The 25,652-nt window shown below is 45.7% G+C and overlaps 1 protein-coding gene across 2 annotated transcripts; it reads right to left on the minus strand.

The window, feature by feature from the left end:
• Window positions 1-138: 138 nt before the first annotated feature.
• ATMIN (ATM interactor) lies at window positions 139-16,657 on the minus strand. 2 transcript variants are annotated; one of them, XM_069738759.1, is made up of 4 exons: window positions 16,407-16,657; window positions 4,473-4,598; window positions 3,968-4,167; window positions 139-2,191 (listed from the first exon to the last, which is right to left on the minus strand). In XM_069738759.1, the coding sequence occupies exons 1-4, from the start codon at window positions 16,596-16,598 to the stop codon at window positions 493-495; spliced, it is 2,217 nt and encodes a 738-aa protein (XP_069594860.1). In that variant the 5' UTR covers window positions 16,599-16,657; the 3' UTR covers window positions 139-492. The 2 variants fall into 2 exon arrangements, with proteins under 2 accessions (XP_069594860.1, XP_069594861.1); XM_069738760.1 differs by having other exon boundaries at window positions 16,527-16,653.
• Between the last annotated feature and the right edge of the window lie 8,995 nt (window positions 16,658-25,652).

Below are 25,652 nucleotides of genomic sequence, written 5' to 3' on the forward strand. Positions count from 1 at the left end.
TTGCCGGTGATAAGGTTAATATGCAGGCAAATATAAATTAGCGCAGGAATAGCGAAGAACGTGTTGCACATTGAAAATACCTGCCCTGTCATTAGATTTTGCATACTTTCCCTGCATAGACAAAAAAAACAGAAGAGATTTCACAGATATTCTTTATCACAGTATAAATAATTTTACAATGAAAACCAAATGAATAAAGTGCTTTTCAGTGCGTCATCGTCAATTTACAGAAGTAGCCGGCCGCCAACAAGTATGATGTACAATTACACATGCATTTCAGAATCACTGTAAAAGTAGCATAGCGTCATTCATTAGGCCGTAGTAGTTTGTGTGCCATACAGATGCTGCCGCATTTCATGGTGGGTGCGGAACATAGGATGGTTTGTTTAGCAGGCTACATGAAGACGTGCATGGACAAACCAATAAATATAGGGAGTAGGGGTGTAGTGTTCATTCGCTGCTATCGGCATGATTAGTTTGAGGGTGAAGTGCTCAGTTGTCAGATTTCTCAGAGAATAAAGAGAACCTCTCCTCACAAGTCTGGGTCTCCACCGAGCTGAACTGAGACTCCATTGTATTCCATGCCAGGTCAGCCAGGAGAAAGTCGTCCATTGCAGTCTGGGTCTCGTTACTAGTCAAGAAGAGACTTCCGAGAGTATCAAAGGAGCTGTCAGTAGTCTGCGTTTCGGCACAGTTCAGCTGCACATTACTCTCGAGGCTGGGGCAAGTCAGCGGTTTGCTGGTCACTGCCCCATCTGTGTGGCTCTCAGCATCTGAAGAATCTGTGCTCATCGAGAAACTAGATTGCTTCAGGATGTTCCCTAGACGCAAATGAGTACTATTGTCAAGAAAGTAGTTGAGGTCAGTTTGGGTTTGCGTATCAAACATTTCCATGCCGAGAAGGTTGGAGTTTCCTTTGTTCGTGAAGGGCTGGACTGAATCGTTGGAAAATAAGAAGTCCGTCTGCGTTTCGATATCCAAGTATTCAGAATTGAGGTTGCCCAACACACTTTCGTCCGTCTGCGTCTGGATGTTTGAGGCTGAAAAGAACTCGTCTATGTCGAAATCTAGACTTGGGTTCTGGTTACAATTAGACGACAGGTTATGGTCTCCACCAGACATGGACTGGCCAGAAATGTTGTCCGACAAGATCTTTTCCAGATCGCTCAAAAGTTCCATGGTTTGGGTTTGGTTATCGATCATGTTTTGTGGTGGGAATGTTCCATTTTGAGTGTTAAAATTCATGAAAGAGGTTGGCTTAATCTCGTCCACCCTTAGGTCTTTGAGGTTACTGGTTTCCAGAAGGTTTTGTCCCAAGGCTCCTGAAAGATAAGCTTGGCCTGCCTGGTTTGTTTGAGTAGATACGGTGTAAAGAGAGCTAGCGCTGGTGAAGATACTGTCACACATGACAGACTGGTCCACCAGGAGTGGGTTGTCTCTCAACATAGTGTTAGTTTGGGTTTCCCGAGAAATTCCGTAAGCGCCATCAGGATTAATGGAGGCATGCGACAGAGATTTGGTGGGAAAAGCAGCACTTTCGTGAAGCGTCTGAGTCTCGACACTAATAGGTAGAGACATTTGGGCACTGATTGACAAGTCCGTCTGAGAAAAAGACGACACGCAAGATTCGGGAGAGGTCCAAGAATTATTTGGCAACATATTAGGCGAGAAGAACGACAAGTCTGTTTGGACATCAGACGTCGTTCTGGTTTTCGTAATCACAGTGTTGGAGATAGGGGGCTGTGATGCTTCCATATTGACCTGCACATACGTATTTACAGAACTACTCGATAAGGAAGCATCGGTATTGATGCCAGAAAGAACAGTCCCATTATATGGAGGCAATATCTGTACTGTACTCATTACCGACCCTTGATTATTAACAGCCACCATCATGGGCTTCATAGAGCACTCTGCAGATGACACTAGGACAGGCAGATGGGTCAGTTGAACCACGGGTAGCTTAATTAAGGTCAGTTTTGGTAAAAGAAGCTTTTGTGCTTGGTTTGACTGGATGCAAGGGATGTCGGTCACATGGGAACTCTGGTATGTTTCATTTGTGGCAAGAGCCTTTATGTCGGCCACCTGCTGGCTGATGTGTGTGGTGGCTGTGGATACGGTGGGCTGCTCTATCACAGTTTTCTGATTTTGCTTAGATGCTTCAAGTTTACGCTTCTTTACAGGTGGATCTCTGCAAGCAAACCAGAAAAATATATGTAGTTACCTATATTTTTTCAATCAGTCGCATGTCGATTTTGTCTGTGAATGTAATGCAGGTTCATTACAAAATTTTGCTCAGTCAAGTATGGGCTGCTAAAATATGCAAAAGTAACACAATGGCATTGCAACATCAAGAAGAAAAAAAAAACAAAACGAGAAATTTTTGAAATCACAGGATGGAGATATTAATGATATACAATTATGAAAAAAAAAAGCTTGTTTTCAAAAAGAACTGGATTTATTCAGCAAAGGGTATGCGCACCACCAGCAGAAATCCCAGCACTTACAGCCTTGGTTGCCATTAATGAGGTTATTAATGGTTGAGGAAGGTTCTGCCATGCTGAATGCACTTGGGCAAATCATCAAGATCCGCTGCTGGCAGCTCCTGTGTTATCACTGACCAATGACGTTCCAGATGTGCTCGATGGGAGACAAGTCCAGAGACGATGCAAATGATAGTAGCACGTTTAAACTGCTGGCTGTTCACAGTAGCACAAGCAACACGGCAGTGTCATGCTGAAAAACAGCTACTGGGACACTTTGGATAAATGGCCGTGCAACTGATTCCATGACCAAAGCCACATAATGCCGAGGTGTTGGTGTACCTGGTATGAAGAAGAGGGTCCAGCTATCGTATATTATGCCACCACCCTACACCATAATCCTGGGAGCAGGACTGGTGCGATGTTCCATGGAGAAGGCGTCTTCATGGAACTCGCACCACTGCTCTCAAAGGCTATCATGGTGCAGAGCACAATGGCAATGGAGGACTATCCTCACAAGTCCTGTTCTTGTCTTTGATGCGCTAATTAAACAGATATTGGTCTGGACATCATGTGTGCAACACCACGAAGAGGCCTTCTACGCCAAGCCGTATGTAGCTCATTTTACTGTAAGTCGCCTGCATGACCTAAATGTGCAACCGTGCCCTGCAAAGTCTCTGGACTGGTCTCCCATCTCGCACAGCAGGGACTTTGATGATCTGCCCAAGTGCACTCAGCAAGGCAGAAATTCTCAATCATTAAAAACCTCATTGATAGTAACCGAAGATATTAGTGCAGAGATTTCAGTAGGTGCCGCTAATACTGCAGATGTTTTGCAAATTTTGTTTCCATTTTTTCATCATTTGTAGATCACCAACATGTTTATACATCCTGCGATTTCCATAATTCCACCACTTAGGTCTGAACCTTTTTTCAAATACGGCTCACATCCAAAAGGGAAATTTGATCTGCCAACTTCCAGATTTGTTATGGAAAGCGTCTGCAACAAGTGTGAAAAAACGTTTGAAGTTACCCAAATTTGAAAATTAAAAAAAAAGTTTTAGTCTGGTCTTTTCTGTAGTAACATATTGATTCGAAACATGGACGATAAAAAAAAAGCAGAAGAAAAATCAACACTATCAAAATGTGATGCTGGAGAAGGATGTTATCAAAACCATGGAGGGAGAGAAGAACAAACAAATCAATTATGGGACAAATCAAGCTACGGCTTGCCTACTTTGGACACATATGAAGAGAGCAATCACTGGAGAAGGACATCATGGTCACAACAATAGAAGGAACAAGCAGAATACCAAGACTAGCAACCCGATAGCTTGATACTATCAAGACCACAGATAAGATGGTGGACCTATCTAGGCTTGCATAAGATCAATCTTCCGACAAAGTGTTCATCCATCAAGTTGACGTGGCTCGAGATCGAGCTGAAGGCCCTTAAATAATAATCTTACATACAAATCTTTTACCTGTGTTCGACAGGAATCTCGTGTCCCATCCTGTGGGTGTGTGATAACAGAGCCGTTCTGCTGGCATAAGGACAGCCACACGTGCACCTGAACGTCTTCCCACAGTAGCCTATGTGCCGCTTCAGGTCCCACTCGGTGCCGTATGAACTTCCACATTTGTCACATTTGTGCTTCTTTTCCGCGTGCATTTTCATGAAGTGCTGTGACAAGTAAGGTTATGTTAAGATCAGATACAAAAGGGAAAAAATATAAAATTCTAAAGAGAATCCCATCTGTGGTTTATTTTTTACATCATGGTGGAAGGAAGAGGATCTACTGTAGGATAGGACCCAAGGAATTCATGCTCTGATGACAAAGGGGAGAACAAATTTAACAATAAGGGGCGAGATTGCTTCATACTTCACCCTATCCTTTTTTTTTTTTCGTTTGAGTGTTGAACATGCAAACCCTAAAAATGTGTGGTCCGATGCTTGCACATCTCAGATTTTGTGAGCAGAAGACCTACCTGCTTTACGCGGGAGAACTGAGAGAAAGGCCGGTTGGTTCCTCGCGGGCATCCTTCTATCGGACAGCAGTACAGCTTCTGGGAAGCCTTTAAATCTTTCCGTAATGTGGGATTTGTTATTCCATCCTGCAAAGGGGGAAAAAAAAAAATAAAGCCATAAGAAACAGAACAACAGTTTAAAAAATAAAATGCATCTTCAGCATGGCATAAAATGTCAGTCACATTATACGGTGTGCCGGAACAGATCTGATGGTACCAGGCAACGCCGTACACCTGCTCCGGAGAGGAACAGACTTAGGGGACTTCCGAAAGCACAAATTAAGAAACTCCCTAGATGAGAAGAAGCAGCAGATGGTGACCATCAATGAGCCGAGAATCTGCAAGGACGTCAGAAGGACACATTTACTATGTGGGGGGAAAAAGATAAAAGATATATATAACAAAGTCCAGTAACTTCCTACTAAGTTTACAGGGGCTGTAAAGAGGACAACCTTCATTCACATGCAATTCCCACCCTAGCAAACCTTGTCTAACCACAAACACTACCAGCTCATCGGGATGAGCGTCATGTAATAGGAGGGTCCTATAGCCAGACCCTTTAAATCAGGTTTCCTGGATCAGAATACTGATTGCCTGCCTAACTAAAAAGCCATCCATATCAGGGAATGGGATCACACTTTGGGGAGGGGTAAAAGCAACCATCAGCTAATTGACCCAAATTGCTTTGTCTATCATGGAACAACCCCTTTAAGATATATTAAGTAAGATTGTTAGTACATAGTGGATGCTTTCCTGAAACGGAAAGTATTTGCAAGCAGCATAATACAAAGAATAGCAGGCTTACCCACAATCCTTTGCAGTAGGCGGAGCTATGCAAATCATCTCTTTCCACCCACAATGTAAGATTGTTAGGGAATTTAAAGTGGCAACGGCACTAAAAGCGTATTCATATCCTCTCTACTTTTTCCTTAAAAAGGAACCCGTCCTGTTGAAGATGACATCTAATCTGTAGGGGGAGCTGATCAGATTGAGACACTTTTGTTGGAAAAGTTTTCCGTAAAACTTGTATTTTAGCCATTGACATCCCAGGTGCTTGTATGCATGAGTCCAGCGGGCAGTCCCTGAATGCATACGAGTCCAGTGGGCAGTCCCTGAATGCATACGAGTCCAGTGGGTGGTCCTTGAGCATGCAGAGGTAGCTGTCAATCACTTGTAGGATTGCCCACTGGACTCCTATGTATAAACACTAGGGACTTCAAATTAATAAAATGATATTTAGTTAACATTCATCAAACCCATATATAATTTTGCTCAGCTTCTCTGAGCTTCATACCATTCTATCGTCAGATCAAAATCTAGGGGGGGTGCGGCCGTCTTATAATCCGTATGTAGCTTGCCAGGGGAGTGGAGGTGGGTGGGTGCAGTGGAGCGGGGTCACTCCTGCAAGAAGTTGGTGGTGGTTGAGGAGGAAGTTGTTTGGCGGCGCAATGCTGCGGAGTGCTCTGGCCTTTCAGAAAATGTTGGGGGGGGGGGGGGGGGGAAAGAGTCCCCACACTTCTTATCTATTTCATTGCGATGCATTTGGGGAAAATGGCCATCAGAGACGGAACATGCGCAGATTGAGATCTTGGGAGCTTACAGCAGCAACCCTCCTGATAAGCTGCTGTAAAAGCGCACCACCATTAAAAAAGTTCCCCCCCCCATTTTGCTCCTCAAAATTTGGTACTATAATGGGGGCTAATCAATGTCCCCTTTCAGAACCCGCTCTAATTTCCTCATCATGTCCCAAATTGCCATATGTGCATCTTCTAATTCGCAAAATACGGTAATTTGAGCTAAATAATTTGGGGGGCATTGGGTTTCATTCATTATTTTGCACAGTTTGCCTTCTATAGCCTGCGTCTCGCACAGTCTATTGCCAGCTGCAGACTGAGATAACCGAGAATCTGTCCGAGCTCCTTTTTGTAACTCATGTCTGTCTTTTTCCAAGCGCCTCTCAGTTAATTTATGACCAAATCAAAGTTGAATGTGCAGCAAGACAAAAAGTCTGTAAAAGCAACCACACTTTTTAATGAAACCAAATTCCCAAAAAAGTGATTTTTAAACACCAAATACATGCAAGTAAAAATAAAGTCCCCAGAAGTGAACAACCCATATCTTTAGTCAGAATCTCTAACATCGTTCATCATGAGCACCAGGCACTAGATCAAGAGTGCACAACATATTTTTTTTGTCCATTGCCTTTCTGAACTAATAAGAGCAGCTACATGTTAGTGGTTAGTTACATGAATACATCACCAGAACCACCATCAGTACATTAATACATCACCAGAACCAAATGTTGAGTATTTGATAAGGATTTGGAGAGTTTCTGCTAAAAAAGTAAATAAATAATCAGTGTGAACACATGCTAACTTAAACTGAGGTTTTTTGGGGACCAGAACGCACCAAATCCTTTTCATAATCTCAAATCTCTACGCTTTAACACTAAGTTTTCACATGGCCAGGAAAGAAGTTATGGTTTGATTGCTACATGTGTACAAGCTCAGAACCATCGTCAGTACATGAATGCAGAGACCTAAACAGTTACATGAATGCAGCACCAGAAATATCCTCCGTACAGAATGCAGTGAAAGAACCTCTATCAGTACATGAATGAAGTGCCAAGATCAGTACAGTGAACAATTGTAATCTAAGGTCAAACCCATGTACATCTGTATTGCTTGAAACCACAATTCCCAGCATGTCCTTAATGGTAAGGAGATGTTGGGAGTTGCATTTCAGTCTGAACGACGTGACTACATTTGAATATGGGAAGGAGTGGTGTCTCCAAGAGAGCTCTGTGGGCTTCACATAATCTGATGAGCCATATGTTGTGGAGGCCTGCACTAGATTCACCCATGTATGCTGCCAACATCAGTACCAGACTGCCAAGGATTTCCAATATTTCTAGCACACACGAGTAACATTTCCCAGCTTCATGTTCCTTGCTGGGGCCAGTGCATTATTCTGCATCTGCTCTCCAAAAGCCTTTATTACTACATATGTAACATTGAGGGTATGTGCACACGTCAGGATTTCTTGCAGAAATTTTCCTGACAAAAAACGGACATTTGTGCCAGAAATCCGCATGCATTTTTACCGCGATTTTGACGCGTTTTTGGTGCGTTTTTTCCCAAATGCATAGAATTGCGGGAAAAACGCAGAAAATCCGCAAAAATAATGGACATGCTCATTTTTTTACCGCGATGCGTTTTTTTCGCGGAATTGTGCACAAGACATGCAGAATGCATTCTAAATGATAGAATGCATAATGTATGCGTTTTTAATGAGTTTTTATAGCGTTTTTAGCTCTAAAAAAAACCTGAACGTGTGCACATAGCCTTAGGCTGAGTGAGCCAATATGTCTCTTCTCAGCAATTCATTCTGGTCACTGTACTACCAGTAAGGGATCTCTGGAGACACTGGAGCATTGAGCTTCATGATCATTAATTTCTCTGCCGCCCCTTCTTCAGGTTTCTACAATAGTGGAGCGTGCGCTCGAGGGGCAAATGAGAGAAGAAGTGAGGTGCTGCAGCTGTATATAAGGCCACATTCACAAGTCTGGCTGGCTGCGTGAAAGGGTTAGGCTACTTTCACACTAGCGTTTTTTTCAATACGTCGCAATGCGTCGTTTAGGGGAAAAACCGCATCCTGCAAAGTTGTCTGCAGGATGCGTTTTTTCCCCATAGACTAACATTGGCGACGCATTGACACACGTCGCAACCGTCGTGCGACGGTTGCGCCGTGTTGTGGCGGTCCACCAGGAGCAAAAAAACTTTACATGTAACGTTTTTTGCTGCCGATGAACCGCTTTTTCCGACCGCGCATGCGCGGCCGGAAGTCCGCCCCCACCTCCCCGAACCTCACAATGGGGCAGCGGATGCGCTGGAAAAATGCATCCGCTGCCTCCGTTGTGCGGCGCATTCACTGCTAGCGTCGGAACCTCGGCCTGACGCACTGCGACGGGCCAAGTCCGACGCTAGTGTGAAAGTAGCCTTATTCTAGCTCTGAAAAATGATAGTGTTAAGATCAATCTTCATATTTTTAGGGTGTGTTTCAAGAAATCCGATCTCCACTATGTGTTCAAAGACCAAGTCTATTTAAGTTGTGGCGACGCTCCGTCTCCACGACATAAATTTCCCATAGAGTATCATTAGATGCGGTAAAAGCGCATTATCTTTATAGTCACAGGCGTAATAAGTGCGGAAACGCAGCTTACTACACATGTGAACTAATTTACATAATGTCTTACCTTGTGCCACAGCTGGAAGGTAGCGTCCACTGCAGTTCTCGCGATGAAATCAGCTGACCGTGAGAACTGCAGCGCAGGTGACCGCTAGAGACAGAGTTATCTCCGGTGGTCATCTACAAGCTCTGCTGTGTCTGGATGTCAGGCTGGTTGGTGGTATCATGCCACCATTCAGCCAGAGGCATCCAGATGTAGCAGAGCTGGATTCGACGTGGGACACTCGGTAATTGGACTATGTCGGACAGGGAGTATTTGTGTTGGTTTATTTTTTTGTTGCAGGGGATCGAGGGCTTCGGGGATTAGGCGATGCAGTATAGTAAATTAAGATTGTTAAAAGGACTTTATTCTGGCTGTGCGTTTATTGACCATATAACTATAGGATTGGTAATGGATAGGTGTCTTACAGATGCTTCTCCATTACTAAGCCGTGGGGCTTGATGTCACCTGTGTATTGTCAAGTGACATCAACCCCACAAATATGAACCCCACTTGCCACCGCTAAAGGGCAAGTGGGAAGAGCTGGGTAAAGCGCCACAATTGATGCATTTTGGATGTGCCAGTTGTGGGGCGGCTGCTATTTTTAGGTTGGTGAGGGCCAAAATCCATGGGCCTCGCCAAGCTGAGAATACCAGGCCGCAACTATCTGCTTTCTCTTTGGCTGGTTAACAAAAATAGGGGGACTCAGCTTTTTTTTCCTTTTTTTGTTTATTACATTATTTATGCTACCCATCCAAGCTAAGCAGACTGATGTGGCCTGTTATTATCAAGCTGATGAGGTTCATGGATATTAGATCATTACCAGCCTGAAATACCAGTCCCAGAAGTTTCATTTACTCTGGCTGGTTAACATATATAGGGGGACCACATGCTATTTTAAAAAAAATAATAATTTATTAAAAATGGGGGGACTTCTCTCTTTGCTTTCCTCCACTTCCTGTGTCATGTACGTCCGGCCGTGCCACAAGATTCACCATTATGTAAATTAGTACACATGCATAGTCAGCTGCGTTCTCGCACTTAATACGGATGTGACTAGGAAGATGTCGTTTTACCGCATCTAATGAAAGTAAGCGTGGGTGAGCCCCGGGCAGTGTTTACTGACCATGAACATATCCCAATATATCTGCAAACAGGAAATCACTTTTTTTCCCCTTCCCAAAAGCCAACTTTCAATTAGCTTTATTTCAAGTGTCAAAAAATAAATGCATGAAATAAAAAAAATGCATCAAACACGCATGTAAAAAGCGCATCAATAACGCAGTGACCTCAGATGCAGATTTGGTGCAGATTTTACCTTCGTCAAATCCTGAGCCATTCCCGACCGTGGAAACATATCCTAAGTCTCCATCCAAGTATGTGCACGACCTACCAGTCAGTGGATACAGTAAGACCCTGATCAAGCATTATTCTATCCAATAGAGTTCCTCAACTCCTGGGAGCCACAAGGACGTCCTCCGCATAGACGCTTTCTAAAACCTGGAGCACCTATTCTAATGTTGAGAAATTTAGATCCACCAAAGCTGTATAATGGAACAAGACTCTTGATTAAGAACCTGTTTACACATGTAACTGAAGCAACCATTTTGCCAGGATGTGCTGAAAGAGAGGACATTTTCATTACAAGAATTTCTCTTATCCCATCTTATTTGCCTTTTGATTTTAAAAGCCTCAAGCTTCAACTTCGACTGGCGTTTGCAATGTCCATTAACAAGGCTCAGGGACAGTCCTTGAAAGTAGTAGGGATCGATCTGCAATCTCCATGCTTTTCTCATGGTCAACTTTATGTGGCCTGTTCAAGAGTTGGAACTGCCAAAAATCTGTTCCATCTTTGCACTGGAAGGAAAAAACCCAAAATATTGTTTACCAAAAGGCTCGTGAATGAGTCGCAAATACAATACTATCAATACTTAGGTAATTTGTGTTGCAAATCTGTAGTGCTGAATATATGACGTGAAATGTTTTTATTATAATTTGTTTGCTCATGGGGGGGGGGGGGGGAGGGGGAGGGGAAATCAGACCTCTGGGACCACCACCTCCCTTCACAGTTTATTCCTTTGCTAAAAGATGCTCCCCTGCCACCCGCTGCTGAGGGGGTAACCAATCTGTTAATCAATTTATCTTAAACTGGTGTAGATTCCAGATGTCAGCCCCCCAGGAATCCTTAAGGGATTAACCCTTAAGCCCCCTTTTACTTCAACAAAACTACACAACATAGTAACATAGTAACATAGTTAGTAAGGCCAAAAAAAGACATTTGTCCATCCAGTTCAGCCTATATTCCATCATAATAAATCCCCAGATCTACGTCCTTCTACAGAACCTAATAATTGTATGATACAATATTGTTCTGCTCCAGGAAGACATCCAGGCCTCTCTTGAACCCCTCGACTGAGTTCGCCATCACCACCTCCTCAGGCAAGCAATTCCAGATTCTCACTGCCCTAACAGTAAAGAATCCTCTTCTATGTTGGTGGAAAAACCTTCTCTCCTCCAGACGCAAAGAATGCCCCCTTGTGCCCGTCACCTTCCTTGGTATAAACAGATCCTCAGCGAGATATTTGTATTGTCCCCTTATATACTTATACATGGTTATTAGATCGCCCCTCAGTCGTCTTTTTTCTAGACTAAATAATCCTAATTTCGCTAATCTATCTGGGTATTGTAGTTCTCCCATCCCCTTTATTAATTTTGTTGCCCTCCTTTGTACTCTCTCTAGTTCCATTATATCCTTCCTGAGCACCGGTGCCCAAAACTGGACACAGTACTCCATGTGCGGTCTAACTAGGGATTTGTACAGAGGCAGTATAATGCTCTCATCATGTGTATCCAGACCTCTTTTAATGCACCCCATGATCCTGTTTGCCTTGACAGCTGCTGCCTGGCACTGGCTGCTCCAGGTAAGTTTATCATTAACTAGGATCCCCAAGTCCTTCTCCCTGTCAGATTTACCCAGTGGTTTCCCATTCAGTGTGTAATGGTGACATTGATTCCTTCTTCCCATGTGTATAACCTTACATTTATCATTGTTAAACCTCATCTGCCACTTTTCAGCCCAAGTTTCCAACTTATCCAGATCCATCTGTAGCAGAATACTATCTTCTCTTGTATTAACTGCTTTACATAGTTTTGTATCATCTGCAAATATTGATATTTTACTGTGTAAACCTTCTACTAGATCATTAATGAATATGTTGAAGAGAACAGGTCCCAATACCGACCCCTGCGGTACCCCACTGGTCACAGCGACCCAGTTAGAGACTATACCATTTATAACCACCCTCTGCTTTCTATCACTAAGCCAGTTACTAACCCATTTACACACATTTTCCCCCAGACCAAGCATTCTCATTTTGTGTACCAACCTCTTGTGCGGCACGGTATCAAACGCTTTGGAAAAATCAAGATATACCACGTCCAATGACTCACCGTGGTCCAGCCTATAGCTTACCTCTTCATAAAAACTGATTAGATTGGTTTGACAGGAGCGATTTCTCATAAACCCATGCTGATATGGAGTTAAACAGTTATTCTCATTGAGATAATCCAGAATAACATCCCTCAGAAACCCTTCAAATATTTTACCAACAATAGAGGTTAGACTTACTGGCCTATAATTTCCAGGTTCACTTTTAGAGCCCTTTTTGAATATTGGCACCACATTTGCTATGCGCCAATCCTGCGGAACAGACCCTGTCGCTATAGAGTCCCTAAAAATAAGAAATAATGGTTTATCTATTACATTACTTAGTTCTCTTAGTACTCGTGGGTGTATGCCATCCGGACCCGGAGATTTATCTATTTTAATCTTATTTAGCCGGTTTCGCACCTCTTCTTGGGTTAGATTGGTGACCCTTAATATAGGGTTTTCATTGTTTCTTGGGATTTCACCTAGCATTTCATTTTCCACCGTGAATACCGTGGAGAAGAAGGTGTTTAATATGTTAGCTTTTTCCTCGTCATCTACAACCATTCTTTCCTCACTATTTTTTAAGGGACCTACATTTTCAGTTTTTATTCTTTTACTATTGATATAGTTGAAGAACAGTTTGGGATTAGTTTTACTCTCCTTAGCAATGTGCTTCTCTGTTTCCTTTTTGGCAGCTTTAATTAGTTTTTTAGATAAAGTATTTTTCTCCCTATAGTTTTTTAGAGCTTCAATGGTGCCATCCTGCTTAAGTAGTGCAAATGCTTTCTTTTTACTGTTAATTGCCTGTCTTACTTCTTTGTTTAGCCACATTGGGTTTTTCCTATTTCTAGTCCTTTTATTCCCACAAGGTATAAACCGCTTACACTGCCTATTTAGGATGTTCTTAAACATTTCCCATCTATTATCTGTATTCTTATTTCTGAGGATATTGTCCCAGTCTACCAGATTAAGGGCATCTCTAAGCTGGTCAAACTTTGCCTTCCTAAAGTTCAGTGTTTTTGTGACTCCCTGACAAGTCCCCCTAGTGAAAGACAGGTGAAACTGTACAATATTGTGGTCGCTATTTCCTAGATGCCCGACCACCTGCAGATTTGTTATTCTGTCAGGTCTATTAGATAGTATTAGGTCTAAAAGTGCTGCTCCTCTGGTTGGATTCTGCACCAATTGTGAAAGATAATTTTTCTTGGTTATTAGCAGAAACCTGTTGCCTTTATGGGTTTCACAGGTTTCTGTTTCCCAGTTAATATCCGGGTAGTTAAAGTCCCCCATAACCAGGACCTCATTATGGGTTGCAGCTTCATCTATCTGCTTTAGAAGTAGACTTTCCATGGTTTCTGTTATATTTGGGGGTTTGTAACAGACCCCAATGAGAATTTTGTTACCATTTTTCCCTCCATGAATTTCAACCCATATGGACTCGACATCCTCATTTCCTTCGCTAATATCCTCCCTTAAAGTGGACTTTAGACAAGACTTTACATAGAGACAAACCCCTCCTCCTCTCCGATTTTTACGATCCTTTCTAAACAGACTGTAACCCTGTAAGTTAACTGCCCAGTCATAGCTTTCATCTAACCATGTTTCGGTTATTCCCACTATGTCAAAGTTACCTGTAGATATTTCTGCTTCTAGTTCTTCCATCTTGTTTGTCAGGCTTCTGGCGTTTGCGAGCATGCAGTTTAGAGGATTTTGTTTTGTTCCAATCTCCTCGCTGTGGATTGTTTTAGAAATGTTCTTACCTCCCTTCTGAGTATGTTTTCCTGGATCTTCTTTGTTCAAGTCTAATGTTTTTCTTCCCGTCCCCTCTTCTTCTAGTTTAACGCCCTCCTGATGAGTGTAGCGAGTCTTCTGGCGAATGTGTGTTTCCCAGGTTTGTTGAGGTGTAGTCCGTCTCTGGCGAGGAGTCCATCGTACAAGTAATTCACACCGTGGTCCAGGAATCCGAATCCTTGTTGTCTGCACCATCGTCTTAGCCAGTTGTTTGCATCAAGGATCCTGTTCCATCTCCTGGTGCCATGCCCGTCTACTGGAAGGATAGAAGAAAAAACTACCTGTGCATCCAGTTCCTTTACTTTCTTCCCCAACTCTTCAAAGTCTTTGCAGATTGTCGGTAGGTCCTTCCTTGCCGTGTCATTGGTGCCAACATGTATCAGAAGAAATGGGTGGACGTCCTTGGAGCTGAAGAGCTTTGGTATCCTATCGGTCACATCTTTGATCATCGCACCTGGAAGGCAGCATACTTCTCTTGCAGTTATGTCCGGTCTGCAGATGGCTGCTTCTGTGCCTCTCAGTAGTGAGTCTCCCACCACCACCACTCTTTGTTGCTTCTTGGCTGTACTTTTTGCTGTCACTTGTTGCTGTGTGCCCTTTTCTTTTTTGCTTGCTGGTGTTGCTTCATCCTTAGGTGTGCCATCTTCATCCTCTACAAAGATTTGATATCGGTTCTTCAGTTGTGTGGTTGGTGATTTCTCCACGGTCTTCTTGCTTCTTTTGGTCACATGCTTCCACTCATCTGCTTTTGGAGGTTCTCTGACACTTTTTGCACCTTCTGTGACCAGTAGAGATGCTTCTGTTCTGTCTAGAAAGTCTTCATTCTCTTTGATGAGTTTCAAAGTTGCTATTCTTTCTTCCAGACCCCGCACCTTTTCTTCTAAAAGGGCCACTAGTCTACACTTCTGACAGGTGAAATTTAAAGGGAACCTGTCACCCCGTATTTTAAAGATGAGATAAAAATGGCATTAACAAGGGCCAGAGCTGAGCTTTACAGTACTGTCTTCTGTGTGTTTATATTCCGCACCTATGTTGCCGAAATACCTTTTGAAAGTCGGCGTTTGGTGCTGTCACTCAGTCAGGTCTGGTCAGATGGGCGTTGATAAGTTGCAGTTCCTCCCCCACCTCTTGCGTTTCCCTGCGAATGTTATTCCCGCCGTCAGCGTTGTGCTTAGCGCCTGCGCACTAACGTATAATTTGGCGCCTGCGTATTATGGTTTTCCCAACTGTGGGCATATCATAATGGACATTACTGCGCATGCGCGTGTCGGCACTTTTACCTGTGTGCCCCGGAAGTGGTCATATGCGCATACTGTATAGCTGGATGCCGGTAACAGTTTCTCAGCCCCACCTGAGATCGTAAGTTCTACCGGCATCCAGCGATACATTAAATGCGCATATAACCACTTCCGGGGCACACAGGTAAAAGTGCCGACAAGCGCCTGCGCAGTGATGTAACGTACGCTATGCCCACAGTTGGGCACAGCATAATGCGCAGGCGCAAGAGGCTCATTTAATGCGCAACTGCGAAAAAAGGGCGCGATCTGTGTGATTCACAGAGCGCATTTAAGTCATACACGCCGAGGAGCAGGGGTGAGGAACCGCAACTTATCAACGCCCATCTGACCAGACCTGACTGAGTGACAGCACCAAACGCCGACTTTCAAAAGGTATTTCGGCAAGATAGGTGCGGAATATAAACACACAGAAGACAGTACTGTAAAGCTCAGCTCTGGCCCTTGTTAATGCCATTTTTATCTCATCTTTAAAATACGGGGTGACAGGTTCCCTTTAATTCTTCTTCTGGTCGATCTGTGAACATGTAGCACATGCTGCAGCTCACCATGTAGGTTGTCACATCTGCCATGTTGCTCCTAGATCCTGCTGACTTGCTGTGTGTTTTCCTTCTTGTGTAATCTACTCAGCCAAGCTCTCTTGCATTAATGTCCTACAGGCAAAAATTCGCGCGCCTTACGGCGCGCGGTTTGGTGATTCTTTCCAAGCAGCTGGTCCCGGCTGTACCCAACGATCTTCTAGCTTAGGGAGACTCTTCGCCTTTCCCAGAAAGCACCTGGAATATGCAAATTAGCCTCCTCAAGCTTGAATCCCTGGTTTCAACCCCTTTAAATCCCAACTGTCAATGTATTTCCAGGAGGAATAACAGAGGAATGTAAAAAAATGCAGTTTGTTTTTTTTAAATGAAATGTATTCAGCTGGAAGGGAAAAGGTGCTTCAATGGTAAGTCACCAGATTTCTGCTGCCTGGTGATGGCAGGATGGATGTGCAACAGCTAATAGGCCACCCGTGTGGTCCCCACTTCCCACATCTGCAGACAACGAGCAGCCATGAAATCACAGTGTTATTTGCTGCTCCTCCATAGAATGCGTTGTTATTACAAACCCCCCTTTTAAATGTTGATTTTTGGTACATCCCAGAATTCTCTCACCTGCACTCCATGAGACTTCACCAAGTGCATGTTCAGAGCAGGGGGGTTAGGGAGCACTTTACCGCATCCATTCACTGTACACAGAATGTTTGTACGGACCTCCCGGGAGAGCTCACTCACCGACGGCTTCACAATCTCCCAGTGCTCGCAGGAGTACAGGGCCCGTACCCGGGACCCTCCGTGGGCCGCCATGGTACCGCTACAACGGCGCCGTACACACAACCGGCGTGCACCAAACACCCGCCCTCTCCGCAGCCTAGTACGCTACAAAAATCTACTTCCGGGGGCGGGACGAAGCGCGGGAGCCTAACGCCATTGGAAGAAACGTAAACATTTGCATATGTAGGCGGTGCTAACACCTGGGCGTGGCTACCCCAGTCTTGATCGTGTTTTATGTGTGAGGGTTACTCCGCCTGGCGCGAGGAACCTTCCGCGTGGTGTTACACCGGCTAAATAGTTCCCGCGCCAACATTGTTATGCGCTTATTATTATCCTTATTTACAGCCAGTCAGCATAATAATTATATATAATGTGTCCTACATGTTATCTGATAGTATAAAGAATTAAACGGCATAGCTTAGAGAAAAATGGATTTCCCCTTTAAAGGGAACCTGTCACCCCGTTTTTTGAGATTGAGCTATAAATACTGTTAAATAGGGCCTGCGCTGTGCGTTACTATAGTGTATGTAGTGTACCCTGATTCCCCATGTATGCTGAGAAATACATTACCAAAGTCGCCGTTTTCGCCTGTCAATCAGGCTGGTCTGGTCAGGTGGGCGTGTTCACAGCGCTCTTTTCTTCCCCAGCTTTCCGTTGGTGGCGTAGTGGTGTGCGCATGTCCAGAGTTCCGACTTCCCTGCGCCCACGTGAAGACAGCGCACGATCTGCGCTGTAATCCCTTGCATCGGTGGGGGCGGCCATCTTCCTGGGGCCGCGCGTGCGCAGATGGAGTGCTCTGCTGCACGGGGCTTCAGGAAAATGGCCGCGGGATGCCGCGCGTGCGCATTAGAGATCGCGGCGGCCATTTTCCCAAAGCCGAGATGCAAACTCGGCTTTGGGAAAATGGCCGCCGCGATCTCTTGTGCGCACGCGCGGCATCCCGCGGCCATTTTCCTGAAGCCCCGTGCAGCAGAGCACTCCATCTGCGCACGCGCGGCCCCAGGAAGATGGCCGCCCCCACCGATGCAAGGGATTACAGCGCAGATCGTGCGCTGTGTCTTCACGTGGGCGCAGGGAAGTCGGAACTCTGGACATGCGCACACCACTACGCCACCAACGGAAAGCTGGGGAAGAAAAGAGCGCTGTGAACACGCCCACCTGACCAGACCAGCCTGATTGACAGGCGAAAACGGCGACTTTGGTAATGTATTTCTCAGCATACATGGGGAATCAGGGTACACTACATACACCATAGTAACGCACAGCACAGGCCCTATTTAACAGTATTTATAGCTCAATCTCAAAAAACGGGGTGACAGGTTCCCTTTAACCCCTTTCTGACATCAGACGTACTATCCCGTCCAGGTGGGGTGGGCCCCCATGACCAGGGACGGGATAGTACGTCATGCCCTTTAATGCGACACTGCGACTTAAGTCGCGGTGATCACATTAAAATTCCGACGCCATCTTACCTCAGGGAAGATGGCCTCGGCATCCTGGGGTATGGCGTCCCCTCCCCCGCCTCCCGATCGCTGTGATTGGCTGTTCAATTCTGAACAGCCAATCACAGCCTTTCTCATTGTTTCAGCCAATCAGCTTGGCTGAAACAGTGAGGTTCCAGGCTAGGATCGAGTACCGATGTACTCGATCCTGGGGCCGGTGCCTGGCAACCCAGGCACCGGCCAAAACCCCCGGATTGGCGCGATCGACGATCACATCGATCGCGCCAATCGCAGGGCATAGCGGCGGTGTTACCGCGCTGTGCCCTGCCTGAAAGTGCCTGATCCGGAGCCGCAGGGCAGGTGAGGAAGGCTCCGGATCCTGCAGCTGTGATTGGCGCGATCGATGTGATCGTCGATCGCGCCAATCAGGAACAGTCCCGCCGGATCGGCGCGATCGACGATCACATCGATCGCCGCCGATCGCGCCGATCGCAGGGCACAGTGGCGGTGTTACCGCGCTGTGCCCTGCTTGGAAATCCAGCCTCATCTGCCTGCCACCTCCCCCACCACCTCCTGCAGCTCTGCCAATCAGGGCACAGCAGCGGTGTGCCCGCGCTGTGCCCTGATGGTGACCTGCCGGTGACCTGCCGGTGACCTGCCGGTCACCTGCCGGTCACTTGCTGGTGACCTGCCGGTGACCTGCCTATGATCGGAGCTGTGAGCTCCGATCATAGGCTGGTGCCTAGCGACACCGGCGTCACCAGGGCCACCTCTGATTGGTGGGATCGATGTGATCATTCGATCCCACCAATGACAGGTCACAGCAGCGGTGTGACCGCTCTGTGACCTGTCTCACCTGTCCCTGACCTGTCTGACTGCTCTTCAGGAATCCTCACACTTGGTGAGGATTCCTGAAGAGCGGTCACGCTGACAGATCCCCTCCTGTGCTGAGACTTGTGGTGCCACAGTAGCCTGTGACACCACAATTCTTGCTAAAGAAAGAAGACAGAAGAAAGAAGACAGAAGAAAGAAGAGAGACTACAACTGTAAGTGTTCATCCCCGATCCCGGCCCGATCTTACTTCACCCCCCCTTACCCCACCCCCCCTTCCCCTTCCCCTTCCCCCTCCACCCCCACTTTGCGCCGCGTCCGTCCGTGCCCAAATATAGCAGCCGCCGAGCGTTGATTGGTGACGCAGTTCACCGATCAACACTCGTGCTCGCTTTTCTTTCCCACATCCCCGTCCACGCACCCCGCCGCTGCGTCTGAACCCGTGCCTTTCATTTCTTTTTTTTTTTTCCCACATCCCCATCCATGCACCCCGCCACTGCGTCTGAACCCGTGCCTTTCATTTCTTTTTTTTTTTCCCACATCCCCGTCCACGCACCCCGCCGCTGCGTCTGAACCCGTGCCTTTCATTTCTTTTTTTTTTTTCCCACATCCCCGTCCACGCACCCCGCCGCTGCGTCTGAACCCGTGCCTTTCATTTCTTTTTTTTTTTTCCCACATCCCAGTCCACGCACCCCGCCGCTGCGTCTGAACCCGTGCCTTTCATTTCTTTTTTTTTTTCCCACATCCCCGTCCACGCACCCCGCCGCTGCGTCTGAACCCGTGCCTTTCATTTCTTTTTTTTTTTTTTACACATCCCCGTTCACACACCCAGCAGCCGCCGAACTTTGATAAGTGACGCAGTTCACTTATCAGAGCTAGGGCCTGCTGTTTTAGACTTTTCGTTTTACAGGTATTTTTTTTTCCCTTCAGAATAGTTTGCACCAAACACTATCCCCCCCCCACACGTACACAGTTATCAATAAATATTACACCCAAGCACCATAATCACACAAAAAATGTCCCGTTCGTCCCAGCAGCGCTATTCATTGGAGGAGGCATATGCTTTCCTTGCCTCCGACACTGATAGCGAGGGAGAGGATCCCACATTCCTTTACTCTTCAGATTCTTCATCCTCTTCCTCCTCCTCATCTTCCTCCTCGGGTCCTGCGGAACCGCCACGCAGACGCCCCAGGAGAGAAGATCAGGCAGCGCCCACTCCTGAAAATGAACCAGCGCGACCCTCTTCGGACCCCATATGGACCTCGCCCCCCCGAAAATTACGAGCCACTGATTCCTGATTTTGTGGCAGAATCAGGAATCAAGTTTGACACCACCGGCCTCACAGAAATAGACTTTTTCAAAGTCTTTTTCTCTGAGGCTTTCGTTAACCTCATGGTGGAGCAAACTAATTTGTATGCTCGGCAATTTTTGGAGCAAAACCCCCGTTCATCATTTTCTAACTGGTCTCCTGTGGACGCAGTTGAAATGATGCAGTTTTGGGGCCTGGTCCTCCATATGGGGATCGTGAAGAAGCCAGAAATTCGGCAATATTGGAGTGTAGATATTTTATATAACACTCCAGTGTTCCGAATGGTCATGGTTCGGACGCGTTTTGAGGCCATCCATAAGTTTTTGCATTACAACGATAATGCACGGTGTCCCGCACGAGATGACCCCAATTTTGACCGTCTGTACAAAGTTCGGCCGGTCATCGAACACTTCAGCAAAAAGTTTGCTGAAGTGTACGTGCCCAAAAGGGACATCTGTGTGGATGAGTCCTTGGTTCATTTTAAGGTGCGACTCAGATTCCGTCAATACCTGCCCAGCAAAAGGGCCAGGTACGGAATCAAACTCTACAAGCTGTACACCTACAGCTTTAGAGTGTACGAAGGGAAGGACAGCAGGATTGAACCGCCTGAGTGTCCTTCCATCCTGGGAGTGAGTGGGAAAATTGTGTGGGATTTGGTGCACCCACTGCTGGATAAAGGTTATCACCTCTATACTGATAACTTTTATACCAGCATCCCACTCTACAAATCCCTCTCTGCGCGAGGTACCGCAGCCTGTGGTACTGTCCGCAAAATTCAGAGAGGCCTCCCGAAGACGCTACTTGGGCAGATGCTCAGAAAAGGTGAGAGCAAAGCCCAATGTAGCGACCACCTGCTGGTGGTCAAGTACAAGGACAAGAGGGATGTCCTTCTCTTGACCACCATACACGGTGATGGCAGTGCCCTCAGCAGTGTACGGGGTACCTCAACACAGGTCTGCAAACCGGACTGTGTACTGGGGTACAACAAAAACATGGGGGGCGTTGATCTCTCCGATCAACTCCTCCAACCGTACAGTGCTTTGAGGAAGGCCAAGGTGTGGTACAAAAAGCTGTCCGTGTACATCGTACAAATGGCAATGCTCAACGCTTTCCTGCTGTCACGATGTGCACGACACACTGATACGTCGTACCTTCAGTTCCAGGAGGTAGTGGTTAAGGCCCTGATATTTGGCACGAGGGAAGGAGCGGGCCCCAGTACTTCCGGAACTGAGGGTGCTCGTATCATACCAGGTCAGCATTTTCCGGGGGTGGTCCCGCCAACTGATAGAAAAAGTAAGCCGCAAAAAAGGTGCCGAGTGTGCTACAAAAGAGGAGTACGCAAGGACACCATCTATCAATGCGACACCTGCCCCGACAAACCTGGCCTGTGTATGAAGGACTGCTTCAAATTGTACCACACCTCCATGCACTACTAATTTACTTAACAGGAACCAGTAGATTAGTTCCAAAGAGGGGGCACATCTAAGTAAGTTCCTTGGGGGTCTAGGTTCCAAAATGATGTCACTTGTGGTTTTTTTTTACTGTTTAGGCACATCAGGGGCTCTGCAAACGGAACATGACGCCCTCAGAACTAGTCCATCAAAGTCTGCATTCCAAATCGTCACTGCTTCCCTTCTGAGTCCCGAAGTGCCCAAACAGTTTTTTTCCCACATATGGGGTACTAGCGTACTCAGAACAAATTGGACAACAACTTTTGGGGTCCAATTTCTCCTGTTACCCTTGGGAAAATAAAAAATTGGGGGCTGAAAGATCATTTTTGTGGGGGAAAAAATAGAATTTTTTATTTTCACACCGGGCATCATAGACTTTAGTGAAGCACTTGGGGGATAAAAGTGCTCACCACACACCTAGATAAGTTCCTTAGGGGGTCTAGTTTCCAAAATGGGGTCACTTGTGGGGGGTTTCCACTGTTTAGGCACATCAGGGCCTGTCCAAACGCGACATGGCGTGCGATCTCAATTCCAGACAATTTTAGCTTGAAAATGTCAAACGGTGCTCCTTTCCTTCTGAGCCCTGCCATGCGCCCAAACAGTGGTTCCCCCCCACATATGGGGTATCAGCGTACTCAGGACAAATTGGAAAACAACTTTTGGGGTCCAATTTCTCCTTTTACCTTTGAGAAAATAAAAAATTGGCGACTAAACCATCATGTTTGTGGAAAAAATAGGATTTTTTATTTTCACGCCCGGGCGTTATAAACTTTCGTGAAGCACTTGGGGGATAAAAGTGCTCACCACACACCTAGATAAGTTCCTTATGGGGTCTAGTTTCCAAAATGGGGTCACTTGTGGGGGGTTTCCACTGTTTAGGCACATCAGGGGCTGTCCAAACGCGACATGGCGTGCGATCTCAATTCCAGACAATTTTAGCTTGAAAATGTCAAACGGTGCTCCTTTCCTTCTGAGCCCTGCCATGCGCCCAAACAGTGGTTCCCCCCCACATATGGGGTATGAGCGTACTCAGGACAAATTGGACAACAACTTTTGGGGTCCAATTTCTCCTTTTACCTTTGAGAAAATAAAAAATTGGGGACTAAACCATCATGTTTGTGGAAAAAATAGGATTTTTTATTTTCACGCCCGGGCGTTATAAACTTTCGTGAAGCACTTGGGGGATAAAAGTGCTCACGACACAACTAGATAAGTTCCTTAGGGGGTCTAGTTTCCAAAATGGGGTCACTTGTGGGGGGTTTCCACTGTTTAGGCACATCAGGGGCTGTCCAAACGCGACATGGCGTCCGATCTCAATTCCAGCCAATTTTAGCTTGAAAATGTCAAACGGCACTCCTTTCCTTCTAAGCCCTGCCATGCGCCCAAAAAGTGGTTCCCCCTCACATGTGGGGTATCAGCGTATTCAGGACAAATTGGACAACAACTCTTGAGGTCCATTTTCTCTTTTTACCCTTGGGAAATTAAAAAAATTATTGCTGAAAGAACATTTTTGTGACTAAAAAGTAAAATGTTAATTTTTTCCTTCCATGTTGCTTCTGCTGCTGTGAAACACCTGAAGGGTTAATAAACTTCTTGAATGTGGTTTTGAGCAGCTTGAGGGGTGCAGTTTTTAGAATGGTGTCACTTTTGGGTATTTTTTGCCATATAGACCCCTCAAAATGACTTCAAATGTGAGGTGGTCCCTAAAAAAAATGGTTTTGTAAATTTTGTTGTAAAAATGAGAAATTGCTGGTCAAATTATAACCCTTGTAACTTCCTAGAAAAAAAAAATTTTGTTTCCAAAATTGTGCTGATGTAAAGTAGACATGTGGGTAATGTTATTTATTAACTATATTGTGTCACTTAACTCTCTGGTTTAACAGAATAAAAATTCAAAGTTGGAAAATTGCGAAATTTTCAAAATTTTCGCCAAATTTTCGTTTTTTTCACAAATAAACGCAAGTTATATCGAAGAAATTTTACCACTATCATGAAGTACAATATGTTACAAGAAAACAATCTCAGAATCACTGGGATCCGTTGAAGCGTTCCAGAGTTATAACCTCATAAAGGGACAGTGGTCAGAATTGTAAAAATTGGCCCGGTCATTAACGTGCAAACCACCCTTGGGGGTAAAGGGGTTAAGTGGTGTTACAACTAGTTTAGTGGGTGGTTCAACAGTCCCTATTGCCCTAACACAAATGGTTAATGGAAAACCAGGTATCCCCTCAACTGAGGCCTGGGAGAGATCCGCCATAAGGCTCAGTGGTCCTTGTCATGGTCTTAAAGGGGAAGCCACCACTACCCATCTCATCTATAGTGAACAGTTCCAACAAAAGACCAAGTATTTTGCCTCTTCTTTAGTACAACTCTTCTGGTGGAGGTTGTATAAGCTTAACGTGGGCCTGGCCTTTCACACAAAACCTGTTCCAGATGCTCTCATCCCCTACCACAAGTTGACACTGCTTCTGGTGTTCAATATGTCCAGGAACGGTCCTGATTCCTGATTTTTTTTGTCCCTCATTTTCATCTCAATGAAAGTAGAGAGGTATGGTTTCGCCCATAGCTTCATCTGGCGGTGACGAGGTGTGAAGTGAGTGTCGAGGTCTGAGGGGCTGCAGGTCTGTCATTTTTGGTGGCGGCAGGATAGTTATGATTTACTAATAGTCATTAGCTATTGTTTTTGTGTTACATGCTATACATCTTAGGTAGGGTTGAGCGACTTTTACTTTTTTAGGGTCGAGTCGGGTTTCGCAAAACCCGACTATCTCAAAAATCGAGTCGAGTGAAATCGGCCGATTATGGCGAAAAGTCGGGGATCGACCAAAACACGAAACCCAAAGCAAAGTCAATGGGAAATCTAACTTACTTTTTTTTTTTTCTCTCTCTCTCTCCCTTCCGTCCCTGAACAGAAAAGCTGGTGTTACACATTGCAAATCGCTACAGCGCACAAGCGACAAAATGACGATAGGCATCCACACCCCTAAGACCTGTGTCATCACTCTGCCCACGCTCCTTCATTGGCTGAAAAAATGGCGCCAAACGCGTCATACGAAACACGACTTTGGCGCGAAGATCGCCGACCGCATGGCCGATCCCACACTAGGATCGGGTCGGGTTTCATGAAACCCGACTTTGCCAAAAGTCGTTGACTTTTGAATTTGTCCGATCCGTTTCGCTCAAGCCTAATCTTAGGCATTCCATTGCCAGGGCCGGTTTTAGACAAAGTAGGGCACCAACTGCTATCGAGCATGCTATGCGATAGATTGAGCAAAATAGACAATATTGAAGTCATTCGACGCTTGTTTCCTGGCCTCTGTAGGGTATGTGCACACGTTCAGAAATCGGCAGCACCTTGGATGCAGTACATGTCCGCTCTGTCCAACAGGCTGCCGGCTTTTTAATGCAGGTGAATCCATGTGTTCATTGAATTGTGCGGATTCACCGCATCCTATACATTGTACCAGGTAAAATTTATCTTGCAGAGGCTGGCGTCTCCGCAAGATAAATAGACATGCTGCGGTCTGGAAAGACGCGCCGCATGTCTGTCTCCGTGAGTGTCTGTGTAAGCATAGTGGCTATGGGATTTCTTGAAATCCTATCCACTATGCCATAACATCTGGACGCTGCACAGGTATGCAGCGTCTAACCCGCAGCGTTTACTGACCGTGTGCACCTACCCTTACTCTGGCTGAGGAAGAATGATTGGTACAGATAGTCCTCGATACAGTATAATGCAGGTCCCATACAGTATAATGCACGTCCAATGGTCCTTGATAGAGTATAATGCAGCCCCCTCATAGTATAATGCAGCCACAAACACAGTGTAATGCAGCCCCCTCAGATTATAATACAGCCCCCCACCCACAGTATGATGCAGCTCTTCAGAGTATAATGCAGCCTCATCAGATTACAATACAGCCCCCCACACACAGTATAATGCAACTCTTCAGAGTATAATGCAGTCCCCCCCCCCCACACACAGTATAATGCAGTCCCCTCAATATAAAGCAGCCCCCCTTAGAGTATAATGCAGCTCTTCAGAGTATAATGC

The sequence above is a fragment of the Ranitomeya imitator genome, chromosome 9 (assembly GCF_032444005.1).
Source record: "Ranitomeya imitator isolate aRanImi1 chromosome 9, aRanImi1.pri, whole genome shotgun sequence".
Taxonomy (NCBI): Eukaryota; Metazoa; Chordata; class Amphibia; order Anura; family Dendrobatidae; genus Ranitomeya; species Ranitomeya imitator.